Raw genomic sequence first — 13,081 nt, 5'->3', positions numbered from 1 at the left:
CTCCCTCCCTCTCTCTCTCTCTCCCTCCCTCTCCCTCTCCCTCTCCCTCTCCCTCTCTCTCTCTCTCTCTCTCTCTCTCTCAGGGTGGTAACACCAGTCTGAATATGAACCACTATGCCACTAAGAAGACGGTGGCAGGGAGCATGTTAGACGTGGCCCTGCTGATGGCCAACGCTGCCCAGCTGAAGGCCGTCCTGGAGCAGGGGCCAGACTTCAGGTATTGATCATTTAAAACACAAGTGGATATTTGTGTGTAAAATAATTGTAACAATAAAGATTCCTGACTCACTGTATTTCCATTGTAGTCGTGTGGTTTTGGCCACCAGGCAGGATGAGTCTAAGAGATGATACGTCGTTACAGGTACTACGTCACCGTCCTGGTCCTCATCGGGTCGTCGCTGCTCTTCCAGGTGCTGGCTGGGGTGCTGTTTGTCGCCATGGGTGAGTCTGGAATTGTCAAGTGTCATTACAGTAAAAAGGTGTGTTCAACCAATGTGTTGTAAACTGTTCATTACTGACCTTTAAACAATCATCTTAGTCCCTAAAGTTATAAACCGCTTGTAGCATCAGTGGAGTGTATTTATGTAGACCAAAGGAAGACAGGCTTCCCCAAATATTTGACCAACAGGCTTCCCCATATATTTGACCAACAGGCTTCCCCAAATATTTGACCAACAGGCTTCCCCATATATTTGACCAACAGGCTTCCCCAAATATTTGACCAACAGGCTTCCCCATATATTTGACCAACAGGCTTCCCCAAATATTTGACCAACAGGCTTCCCCATATATTTGACCAACAGGCTTCCCAAATATTTGACCAACAGGCTTCCCCAAATATTTGACCAACAGGCTTCCCCAAATATTTGACCAACAGGCTTCCCCATATATTTGACCAACAGGCTTCCCCAAATATTTGACCAACAGGCTTCCCCAAATATTTGACCAACAGGCTTCCCCAAATATTTGACCAACAGGCTTCCCCAAATATTTGACCAACAGGCTTCCCCAAATATTTGACCTGTGTTTTACATTTACATTTACATTTAAGTCATTTAGCAGACGCTCTTATCCAGAGCGACTTACAAATTGGTGCGTTCACCTTAAGACATCCAGTGGAACAGCCACTTTACAATAGTGCATCTAAATCTTTTAAGGGGGGGGGTGAGAAGGATTACTTTATCCTATCCTAGGTATTCCTGAAAGAGGTGGGGTTTCATGTGTCTCCGGAAGGTGGTGATTGACTCCCCTGTCCTGGCGTCGTGAGGGAGTTTGTTCCACCATTGGGGGGTCAGAGCAGCGAACAGTTTTGAGAACTTGGGAAGGTTGAACACCAGACGGGCTGCGGCGTTCTGGATGAGTTGTAGGGGTTTAATGGCACAGGCAGGGAGCCCAGCCAACAGCGAGTTGCAGTAATCCAGACGGGAGATGACAAGTGCCTGGATTAGGACCTGCGCTGCTTCCTGTGTGAGGCAGGGTCGTACTCTGCGGATGTTGTAGAGCATGAACCTACAAGAACGGGCCACCGCCTTGATGTTAGTTGAGAACGACAGGGTGTTGTCCAGGATCACGCCAAGGTTCTTAGCGCTCTGGGAGGAGGACACAATGGAGTTGTCAATGAAGTTTTCATACTTCTCCGTCAATTCTCAAGTGTCTGAATCTCGGCAGAGAAATCATCCGATCGAGGGAAACAGCGCCCCTCTGTCTCAGTGTGTGTAGCCCATGTATCTGATGGATCGAGGGAAACAGCGCCCCCTCTGTCTCAGTGTGTGTAGCCCATGTATCTGATGGATCGAGGGAAACAGCGCCCCTCTGTCTCAGTGTGTGTAGCCCATGTATCTGATGCTGTCTGAACAGGGAAACAGCGCCCCCTCTGTCTCAGTGTGTGTAGCCCATGTATCTGATGCTGTCTGAACAGGGAAACAGCGCCCCCTCTGTCTCAGTGTGTGTAGCCCATGTATCTGATGCTGTCTGAACAGGGAAACAGCGCCCCCACTGTCTCAGTGTGTGTAGCCCATGTATCTGATGGATCGAGGGAAACAGCGCCCCCTCTGTCTCAGTGTGTGTAGCCCATGTATCTGATGCTGTCTGAACAGGGAAACAGCGCCCCCTCTGTCTCAGTGTGTGTAGCCCATGTATCTGATGCTGTCTGAACAGGGAAACAGCGCCCCCTCTGTCTCAGTGTGTGTAGCCCATGTATCTGATGCTGTCTGAACAGGGAAACAGCGCCCCTCTGTCTCAGTGTGTGTAGCCCATGTATCTGATGCTGTCTGAACAGGGAAACAGCGCCCCCTCTGTCTCAGTGTGTGTAGCCCATGTATCTGATGCTGTCTGAACAGGGAAACAGCGCCCCCTCTGTCTCAGTGTGTGTAGCCCATGTATCTGATGCTGTCTGGAACTAAACATTACAACATGTTGCCACTGTAGCATTTCATTGATTGATGCCATCAACCGTTTCGCCTCCCTTGATAAAAAATAAATAAAAATAATTTGCCAATCAGCATTTTATTTATTATTTATTTATCTGGTATTTTACCAGGTAAGTTGACTGAGAACACGTTCTCATTTGCAGCAACAACCTGGGGAATAGTTACAGGGGAGAGGAGGGGAATGAATGAGCCAATTGTAAACTGGGGATTATTAGGTGACCGTGATGGCTTGAGGGCCAGATTGGGAATTTAGCCAGGACACCGGGGTTAACACCCCTACTCTTACGATAAGTGCCATGGGATCTTTAATGACCTCAGTGTTGAGATGAGCTAAACAATGTATTGTCCTGGCGCAGCAAAACTCCCCCCACGGGAGGACAGTTTGGATTTAGCTTCACACCAATCAAATCACATCCTATGCAAGATGTCATCATTGTCAGAAAAACGTGTCTGTTTCTGGTCTGTTTGTGTTGATGTCCTGCACTGGCCAGCTGCTAAATCAGCCCTTTCCTAACATATAGATGGAGATGGGGATTTGGACTTCTGGTTTTGACTTAATTCTCTGTACAGGCCAATGATTATGATTGCGATTCTGATCAAACCATAAATGCATATATCCGGACCCCAGGAAGAGTAGCTGCTGAAGAGTAGCTGCTGATGAGTATCTGCTGAAGAGTATCTGCTGAAGAGTAGCTGCTGAAGAGTAGCTGCTGAAGAGTAGCTGCTGAAGCATATCTGCTGAAGAGTATCTGCTGAAGAGTATCTGCTGAAGAGTAGCTGCTGAAGAGTAGCTGCTGAAGAGTATCTGCTGAAGAGTAGCTGCTGAAGAGTATCTGCTGAAGAGTAGCTGCTGAAGAGTAGCTGCTGAAGAGTAGCTGCTGAAGAGTAGCTGCTGAAGAGTAGCTGCTGACGAGTAGCTGCTGCCACTGGCTGGAGACGATTGAAGTTCAATATGTTGCCTGGATGTAGTCTAGTAGAATCACGTTAACTAGCTAACTTTGCTGATTCATAACTAGCTAGCTAACTTAGCTGGTTCATGACTAGCTAGCTAACTTAGCTGGTTCATAACTAGCTAGCTAACTTAGCTGGTTCATAACTACCCCATGTGAGGAAGTTAGGCTAGCAAGCATTTTAGCTAGTTAGCCTGTGAAAACTAAAACTAAAAGTGTACAGAGCCATGGACCATTTAGCCAACATGAAAGAGAGGAGGAAGGCGTAGGTATTCAACTAGTCCACAAGTAGGGTCAAAAAATAAAGAATTACTTGCATACGTGATCTACTTCCGGGTTGGAGCGAGCCGGTCGCATCCGCGCTTCGGTCTGCAGGTTGTATAACTTTTTCATTACATTTCATTACATTTCATTATAGTACAACGGTCTGATTTGTCTAATCTTAGCAATTTCTTCTTAGCTAGCTACATAGTCGTCGTTGTATCAAAGATAATTGCGTAATTATCGTATTTCGTCGTCTCCTATCTGCCCAACACGTTCACCGTCTACCGTAGCACTGTAGTAACTATCACACTCAACTGAACGACTTGATTAGTGTAGTGTTAGCTAGCTACATAGTTGTCTTTGCTGTCTTCGTATCCAAGATAATTGTGTAGTTTAGAGTGTGGAGTCTTAGAGTGATAATTGCGTTATTATCGTATTTCGTCGTCCTCCTATCTGCCTAGCAGCTAGCCAGCTAGCATACGTTCACCGGCTACCGTAGCACTGTAGTAACTATCACACTCAACTGAACGACTTGATTAGTGTAGTATTAGCTAGCTACATAGTTGTCTTTGCTGTCTTCGTATCCAAGATAATTGTGTAGTTAGAGTGTGTAGTCTTAGAGTGATTATCTTAATTTACCGAGGTTAGCTAGCTAGCTATTTTGTCGTCCTTAACGTAGGAGACACTCCTAGCTAGCCAATAGCCAGCCAACGTCTACTGAATAGAACTTTCGCATTCCGGTCGCATTCCGCTTCGCTCCACAGGTAGTATCACATTTTCATTTCATTTCATTACAGTCCCAACGGTGTGATTTGTTTGATCGTAGCTAGCTACATAGCCGTCTTTGTTTCAAAGATAATTGTGTAGTCTAGAGCGATTTTCTAGGTTAGCTAGCCAGCTATTGTCGTTCTCGTAACGCAACGTAACGTAACCAACACTGCTAGCTAGCCAGCTAGCCCCCGAAAAGCAGCATTGTAGAAACTTCACACTCAACGGAACGACTTGATTAGGGTAGTGTCAACAACGCAGCTAGCCTACCTCAGCAGTACTGTATCATTTTAATCATTTTAGTCAATTAGATTCTTGCTACGTAAGCTTAACTTTCTGAACATTCGAGACGTGTAGTCCACTTGTCATTCCAATCTCCTCTGCATTAGCGTAGCCTCTTCTCTAGCCTGTCAACTATGTGTCTGTCTATCCCTGTTCTCTCCTCTCTGCACAGACCATACAAACGCTCCACACTGCATGGCCGCGGCCACCATAATCTGGTGGTACCAGCGCGCACGACCCACGTGGAGTTCCAGGTCTCCGGTAGCCTCTGGAACTGCCGATCTGCGGCCAACAAGGCAGAGTTCATCTCAGCCTATGCCTCCCTCCAGTCCCTCGACTTCTTGGCTCTGACGGAAACATGGATCACCACAGACAACACCGCTACTCCTACTGCTCTCTCTTCGTCCGCCCACGTGCTCTCGCACACCCCGAGAGCTTCTGGTCAGCGGGGTGGTGGCACCGGGATCCTCATCTCTCCCAAGTGGTCATTCTCTCTTTCTCCCCTTACCCATCTGTCTATCGCCTCCTTTGAATTCCATGCTGTCACAGTTACCAGCCCTTTCAAGCTTAACATCCTTATCATTTATCGCCCTCCAGGTTCCCTCGGAGAGTTCATCAATGAGCTTGATGCCTTGATAAGCTCCTTTCCTGAGGACGGCTCACCTCTCACAGTTCTGGGCGACTTTAACCTCCCCACGTCTACCTTTGACTCATTCCTCTCTGCCTCCTTCTTTCCACTCCTCTCCTCTTTTGACCTCACCCTCTCACCTTCCCCCTACTCACAAGGCAGGCAATACGCTTGACCTCATCTTTACTAGATGCTGTTCCTCCACTAACCTCATTGCAACTCCCCTCCAAGTCTCCGACCACTACCTTGTATCCTTTTCCCTCTCGCTCTCATCCAACACTTCCCACACTGCCCCTACTCGGATGGTATCGCGCCGTCCCAACCTTCGCTCTCTCTCCCCGCTACTCTCTCCTCTTCCATCCTATCATCTCTTCCCTCTGCTCAAACCTTCTCCAACCTATCTCCTGATTCTGCCTCCTCAACCCTCCTCTCCTCCCTTTCTGCATCCTTTGACTCTCTATGTCCCCTATCCTCCAGGCCGGCTCGGTCCTCCCCTCCCGCTCCGTGGCTCGACGACTCATTGCGAGCTCACAGAACAGGGCTCCGGGCAGCCGAGCGGAAATGGAGGAAAACTCGCCTCCCTGCGGACCTGGCATCCTTTCACTCCCTCCTCTCTACATTTTCCTCCTCTGTCTCTGCTGCTAAAGCCACTTTCTACCACTCTAAATTCCAAGCATCTGCCTCTAACCCTAGGAAGCTCTTTGCCACCTTCTCCTCCCTCTTGGATCCTCCTCCCCCTCCCCCCCCCTCCTCCCTCTCTGCAGATGACTTCGTCAACCATTTTGAAAAGAAGGTCGACGACATCCGATCCTCGTTTGCTAAGTCAAACGACACCGCTGGTTCTGCTCACACTGCCCTACCCTGTGCTCTGACCTCTTTCTCCCTCTCTCTCCAGATGACATCTCGCGTCTTGTGACGGCCGGCCGCCCAACAACCTGCCCGCTTGACCCTATCCCCTCCTCTCTTCTCCAGACCATCTCCGGTGACCTTCTCCCTTACCTCACCTCGCTCATCAACTCATCCCTGACCGCTGGCTACGTCCCTCCCGTCTTCAAGAGAGCGAGAGTTGCACCCCTTCTGAAAAAACCTACACTCGATCCCTCCGATGTCAACAACTACAGACCAGTATCCCTTCTTTCTTTTCTCTCCAAAACTCTTGAACGTGCCGTCCTTGGCCAGCTCTCCCGCTATCTCTCTCAGAATGACCTTCTTGATCCAAATCAGTCAGGTTTCAAGACTAGTCATTCAACTGAGACTGCTCTTCTCTGTATCACGGAGGCGCTCCGCACTGCTAAAGCTAACTCTCTCTCCTCTGCTCTCATCCTTCTAGACCTATCGGCTGCCTTCGATACTGTGAACCATCAGATCCTCCTCTCCACCCTCTCCGAGTTGGGCATCTCAGGCGCGGCCCACGCTTGGATTGTCGTCCTACCTGACAGGTCGCTCCTACCAGGTGGCGTGGCGAGAATCCGTCTCCTCACCACGTGCTCTCACCACTGGTGTCCCCCAGGACGCTCTGTTCTAGGCCCTCTCCTATTCTCGCTATACACCAAGTCACTTGGCTCTGTCATAACCTCACATGGTCTCTCCTATCATTGCTAAATGCAGACGTCTAGTGAACCACACAAAACCTTAATCTTCTCCTTTCCCCCTTCTGGCGACCAGGTGGCGAATCGCATCTCTGCATGTCTGGCAGACATATCAGTGTGGATGACGGATCATCACCTCAAGCTGAACCTCGGCAAAAGACGGAGCTGCTCTTCCTCCCGGGGAAGGACTGCCCGTTCCATGATCTCGCCATCACGGTTGACAACTCCATTGTGTCCTCGTCCCAGAGCGCTAAGAACCTTGGCGTGATCCTGGACAACACCCTGTCGTTCATGGGAACATCAAGTAGTATTCCTGTAACATCAAGGCGGTGGCCCGTTCCTGTGTTCAGGTTCATGCTCTACAACATCCGCAGAGTACGACCCTGCCTCACACAGGAAGCGGCGCAGGTCCTAATCCAGGCACTTGTCATCTCCCGTCTGGATTACTGCAAAAATCTCGCTGTTGGCTGGGCTCCCTGCCTGTGCCATTAAACCCCGCCACACTTTCTCCACAACTTTTCATCCAGAACCTTGTTTGAAACCCCGCTCAGCCACCTTCCGTTTGCCATTTTTGGGGTGTTAATTTTACAACCTTCCCAAGTTCTCTCATTGTGGGAAATGTCACCCCCGCTCCTCCAAGATCATCCCAGGGGCCGTAAAAAACCTTCTCCACTGGCTTCCAGTTGCCTCACACAGGAAGCGGCGCAGGTCCTAATCCAGGCATCCTCCCGCTGGATTACAAGACCATGGTGCAACCTGCTCTCCGGAGCTTCCAGTGAGGGGAACGGCACCTCACTACCTCCAGGCTCTGATCAGGCCCTACACCCAAACAAGGGCACTGCGTTCATCCACCTCTGGCCTGCTCGCCTCCCTACCACTGAGGAAGTACAGTTCCTGCGCAGCCCAGTCAAAACTGTTCGCTGCTCTGGCCCCCCAATGGTGGAACAAACTCCCTCACGACGCCAGGACAGCGGAGTCAATCACCACCTTCCGGAGACACCTGAAACCCCACCTCTTTCAGGAATACCTAGGATAGGATAAAGTAATCCTTCTCACCCCCCTTAAAATATTTAGATGCACTATTGTAAAGTGGCTGTTCCACTGGATGTCTTAAGGTGAACGCACCAATTTGTAAGTCGCTCTGGATAAGAGCGTCTGCTAAATGACTTAAATGTAAAATGTAAATGTAATACGTATGCAAGGGCACACACACGCACACGCACACACACACGCGCACGCACACATACACACACACACACACACACGCACACACACATATCAGTAACCATGGACAGCCACATGATATGTAGCTACATTGATTGGACTAAATAGTAGCTTTAAGGTTGTTTTCAGTGTATTAAACTAAGCATATATTGTTATTGTTGATTTGATGATGTTTAAATGTTGAAATGTTGAAATGTAGCTGGAATAGCGGAGGCAGGGCTCCAGTTGTCTGTAGCTGACTGGAGGTAACTCTGTAGTTCTAAACCAGTTGTCTGTCTGTAGCTGACTGGAGGTAACTCTGTAGTTCTAAACCAGTTGTCTGTCTGTAGCTGACTGGATGTAACTCTGTAGTTCTAAACCAGTTGTCTGTAGCTGACTGGAGGTAACTCTGTAGTTCTAAACCAGTTGTCTGTAGCTGACTGGAGGTAACTCAGTAGTTCTAAACCAGTTGTCTGTAGCTGACTGGAGGTAACTCTGTAGTTCTAAATCAGTTGTCTGTAGCTGACTGGAGGTAACTCTGTAGTTCTAAACCAGTTGTCTGTAGCTGACTGGAGGTAACTCTGTAGTTCTAAACCAGTTGTCTGTAGCTGACTGGAGGTAACTCTGTAGTTCTAAACCAGTTGTCTGTAGCTGACTGGAGGTAACTCTGTAGTTCTAAACCAGTTGTCTGTAGCTGACTGGAGGTAACTCTGTAGTTCTAAATCAGTTGTCTGTAGCTGACTGGAGGTAACTCTGTAGTTCTAAATCAGTTGTCTGTAGCTGACTGGAGGTAACTCTGTAGTTCTAAACCAGTTGTCTGTAGCTGACTGGAGGTAACTCTGTAGTTCTAAATCAGTTGTCTGTCTGTAGCTGACTGGAGGTAACTCTGTAGTTCTAAACCAGTTGTCTGTAGCTGACTGGAGGTAACTCTGTAGTTCTAAACCAGTTGTCTGTAGCTGACTGGATGTAACTCTGTAGTTCTAAACCAGTTGTCTGTAGCTGACTGGAGGTAACTCTGTAGTTCTAAATCAGTTGTCTGTAGCTGACTGGAGGTAACTCTGTAGTTCTAAACCAGTTGTCTGTAGCTGACTGGAGGTAACTCTGTAGTTCTAAACCAGTTGTCTGTAGCTGACTGGAGGTAACTCTGTAGTTCTAAACCAGTTGTCTGTAGCTGACTGGAGGTAACTCTGTAGTTCTAAACCAGTTGTCTGTAGCTGACTGGATGTAACTCTGTAGTTCTAAACCAGTTGTCTGTCTGTAGCTGACTGGATGTAACTCTGTAGTTCTAAATCAGTTGTCTGTAGCTGACTGGAGGTAACTCTGTAGTTCTAAACCAGTTGTCTGTCTGTAGCTGACTGGAGGTAACTCTGTAGTTCTAAATCAGTTGTCTGTAGCTGACTGGAGGTAACTCTGTAGTTCTAAACCAGTTGTCTGTAGCTGACTGGAGGTAACTCTGTAGTTCTAAACCAGTTGTCTGTAGCTGACTGGAGGTAACTCTGTAGTTCTAAATCAGTTGTCTGTAGCTGACTGGAGGTAACTCTGTAGTTCTAAACCAGTTGTCTGTAGCTGACTGGATGTAACTCTGTAGTTCTAAACCAGTTGTCTGTCTGTAGCTGACTGGATGTAACTCTGTAGTTCTAAACCAGTTGTCTGTAGCTGACTGGAGGTAACTCTGTAGTTCTAAATCAGTTGTCTGTAGCTGACTGGAGGTAACTCTGTAGTTCTAAACCAGTTGTCTGTAGCTGACTGGAGGTAACTCTGTAGTTCTAAATCAGTTGTCTGTAGCTGACTGGATGTAACTCTGTAGTTCTAAATCAGTTGTCTGTAGCTGACTGGAGGTAACTCTGTAGTTCTAAACCAGTTGTCTGTAGCTGACTGGAGGTAACTCTGTAGTTCTAAACCAGTTGTCTGTAGCTGACTGGAGGTAACTCTGTAGTTCTAAAACAGTTGTCTGTCTGTAGCTGACTGGAGGTAACTCTGTAGTTCTAAACCAGTTGTCTGTAGCTGACTGGATGTAACTCTGTAGTTCTAAACCAGTTGTCTGTAGCTGACTGGAGGTAACTCTGTAGTTCTAAATCAGTTGTCTGTAGCTGACTGGAGGTAACTCTGTAGTTCTAAACCAGTTGTCTGTAGCTGACTGGAGGTAACTCTGTAGTTCTAAACCAGTTGTCTGTAGCTGACTGGAGGTAACTCTGTAGTTCTAAACCAGTTGTCTGTAGCTGACTGGAGGTAACTCTGTAGTTCTAAACCAGTTGTCTGTAGCTGACTGGAAGTAACTCTGTAGTTCTAAATCAGTTGTCTGTAGCTGACTGGAGGTAACTCTGTAGTTCTAAACCAGTTGTCTGTAGCTGACTGGAGGTAACTCTGTAGTTCTAAATCAGTTGTCTGTAGCTGACTGGAGGTAACTCAGTAGTTGTTTAGTAAACTGTAAAACATTAACTTGCTTGACCACGCTGCAGGTCATATGACTGTTTGTTACATGTAATATTTGCTTTGTGGACTTCACCTGACAGATGTTTCTCTCCGGTTTTGTGATGAAACAAATGTTTGTGTAGTTGAATTTATTCCTCCACTGTGTGACTGTTTGTGTTGTTGTTGTATATTATTGCACATCACGGTGGCGTATGAACGAATGGGTTATAGAGCAAACAACACAATGTCACAACAGGTTATAATATTTCTTGTTTACCGGGCTTGGCTTCCTCTGTGATATTACCCACAAACCACTACTGTATGGCATCAGGCCTCACCTCAGTTACAACACTGTTGGTCTCTGTGTGTTCCAGCACGTAAGGACCTGAACAACGTGGCCAACCAGAGGAAGCTGGACATCATGAACAACGTGGCCACCGGCCTCGTCTTCATCACCGCCATCATCAACATCTTCATCACCGCATTTGGAGTGCAGAAGACTGGCCTGTACCCCAAAACCTAGACTGAAGACTGGCCTGTAACCCACAACCTAGACAGAAGACTGGCCTGTACCCTAAAACCTAGACAGAAGACTGGCCTGTACCCCAAAACCTAGACTGAAGACTGGCCTGTAACCCACAACCTAGACAGAAGACTGACCTGTACCCCAAAACCTAGACAGTAGACTGGCCTGTACCCCAAAACCTAGACAGAAGACTGGCCTGTACCCCAAAACCTAGACAGTAGACTGACCTGTACCCCACAACCTAGACAGTAGACTGACCTGTACCCCAAAACCTAGACAGTAGACTGACCTGTACCCCCACAACCTAGACAGTAGACTGACCTGTACCCCACAACCTAGACAGTAGACTGACCTGTACCCCACAACCTAGACAGTAGACTGACCTGTACCCCAAAACCTAGACAGTAGACTGACCTGTACCCCACAACCTAGACAGTAGACTGACCTGTACCCCACAACCTAGACAGTAGACTGACCTGTACCCCAAAACCTAGACAGTAGACTGACCTGTACCCCACAACCTAGACAGTAGACTGACCTGTACCCCAAAATCTAGACAGTAGACTGACCTGTACCCCAAAACCTAGACAGTAGACTGACCTGTACCCCACAACCTAGACAGTAGACTGACCTGTAACCCAAAACCTAGACAGTAGACTGACCTGTACCCTAAAACCTAGACAGTAGACTGACCTGTACCCCACAACCTAGACAGTAGACTGACCTGTACCCCAAAACCTAGACAGTAGACTGACCTGTACCCCACAACCTAGACAGTAGACTGACCTGTACCCCACAACCTAGACAGAAGACTGACCTGTACCCCAAAACCTAGACAGTAGACTGACCTGTACCCCACAACCTAGACAGTAGACTGACCTGTACCCCACAACCTAGACAGTAGACTGACCTGTACCCCAAAACCTAGACAGTAGACTGACCTGTACCCCACAACCTAGACAGTAGACTGACCTGTACCCCACAACCTAGACAGTAGACTGACCTGTACCCCAAAACCTAGACAGTAGACTGACCTGTACCCCACAACCTAGACAGTAGACTGACCTGTACCCCACAACCTAGAGTGATATACTTCAGCGATATATCTTTCAAAACGCGGCAATACGGGTTTTCTATTGTTTACTATTGTTCACTATTGTTTCTATTGTAAAAAAAATTATCAGAAGAGATTTTTAAAAGAAAGACATTAATCATTTAAATGTCAAAAAAGTAGAATTGTCTTATTCTAATGTGTATGGCTCAGAAATCAAATTAAAGACAAGTGTTTGGGCTACAGATTAGTCTCTCTAGACAAACGGGTTGCCTCCCACAATTTAACAATGTTCAAGCATGTCCTTGGTCTGGGATTTCCAAGAATGGCTACAGACCATAGGGTCTTCAGATAATATAAGGGAAAACAGTGACTACTAGTGGTCTTTATTTTACTAATAAAAGAATGATACTCACTGTGTCCAAAGTGTGTCTCTAATGCAATAAACTCCATACAACAACCTTGTCTTGGTCAAATGTTCTGTTAAGTGAGGGCTGAGACACGTGATACTGAATACATGTGTTTATTAAGGATAAGTAATACGGCTGGGGATTAAATGATGACATCAGTTACATGTAATCTGATTACAACAAAAAACTGTAACTGTAATCACTTCTGTTACCAGCAAAAACACTGTATTCAGATTACAGATACTTTAGGAAAAACACTGTATTCAGAATACAGATACTTTAGGAAAAACACTGTATTCAGATTACAGATACTTTAGGAAAAACACTGTATTCAGATTACAGATACTTTAGGAAAAACACTGTATTCAGATTACAGATACTTTAGGAAAAACACTGTATTCAGATTACAGATACTTTAGGAAAAACACTGTATTCAGATTACAGATACTTTAGGAAAAACACTGTATTCAGATTACAGATACTTTAGGAAAAACACTGTATTCAGATTACAGATACTTTAGGAAAAACACTGTATTCAGATTACAGATACTTTAGGAAAAACACTGTAT

At 46.8% G+C, this 13,081-nt stretch overlaps 1 protein-coding gene across 1 annotated transcript in view; it reads left to right on the top strand.

Annotated features, from left to right (window-relative positions):
• Nucleotides 1–12,549, top strand: part of LOC135568986 (ninjurin-2-like) — a 43,568-nt gene extending 31,019 nt beyond the window's left edge. Inside the window, exons 2-4 of the mRNA XM_065015774.1 lie at nt 84–217; nt 362–441; nt 10,900–12,549. Coding sequence (XP_064871846.1) covers nt 84–217; nt 362–441; nt 10,900–11,048 — 363 coding nt within the window. The 3' untranslated portion in view covers nt 11,049–12,549. The remainder of the gene's footprint in view (nt 1–83; nt 218–361; nt 442–10,899) is intronic.
• Nucleotides 12,550–13,081: the final 532 nt, after the last annotated feature.

The sequence above is a fragment of the Oncorhynchus nerka genome, unplaced genomic scaffold, assembly GCF_034236695.1.
Source record: "Oncorhynchus nerka isolate Pitt River unplaced genomic scaffold, Oner_Uvic_2.0 unplaced_scaffold_1283, whole genome shotgun sequence".
Classification (NCBI taxonomy): Eukaryota; Metazoa; Chordata; class Actinopteri; order Salmoniformes; family Salmonidae; genus Oncorhynchus; species Oncorhynchus nerka.
This window is presented reverse-complemented; position numbering and strand designations above follow the sequence as displayed.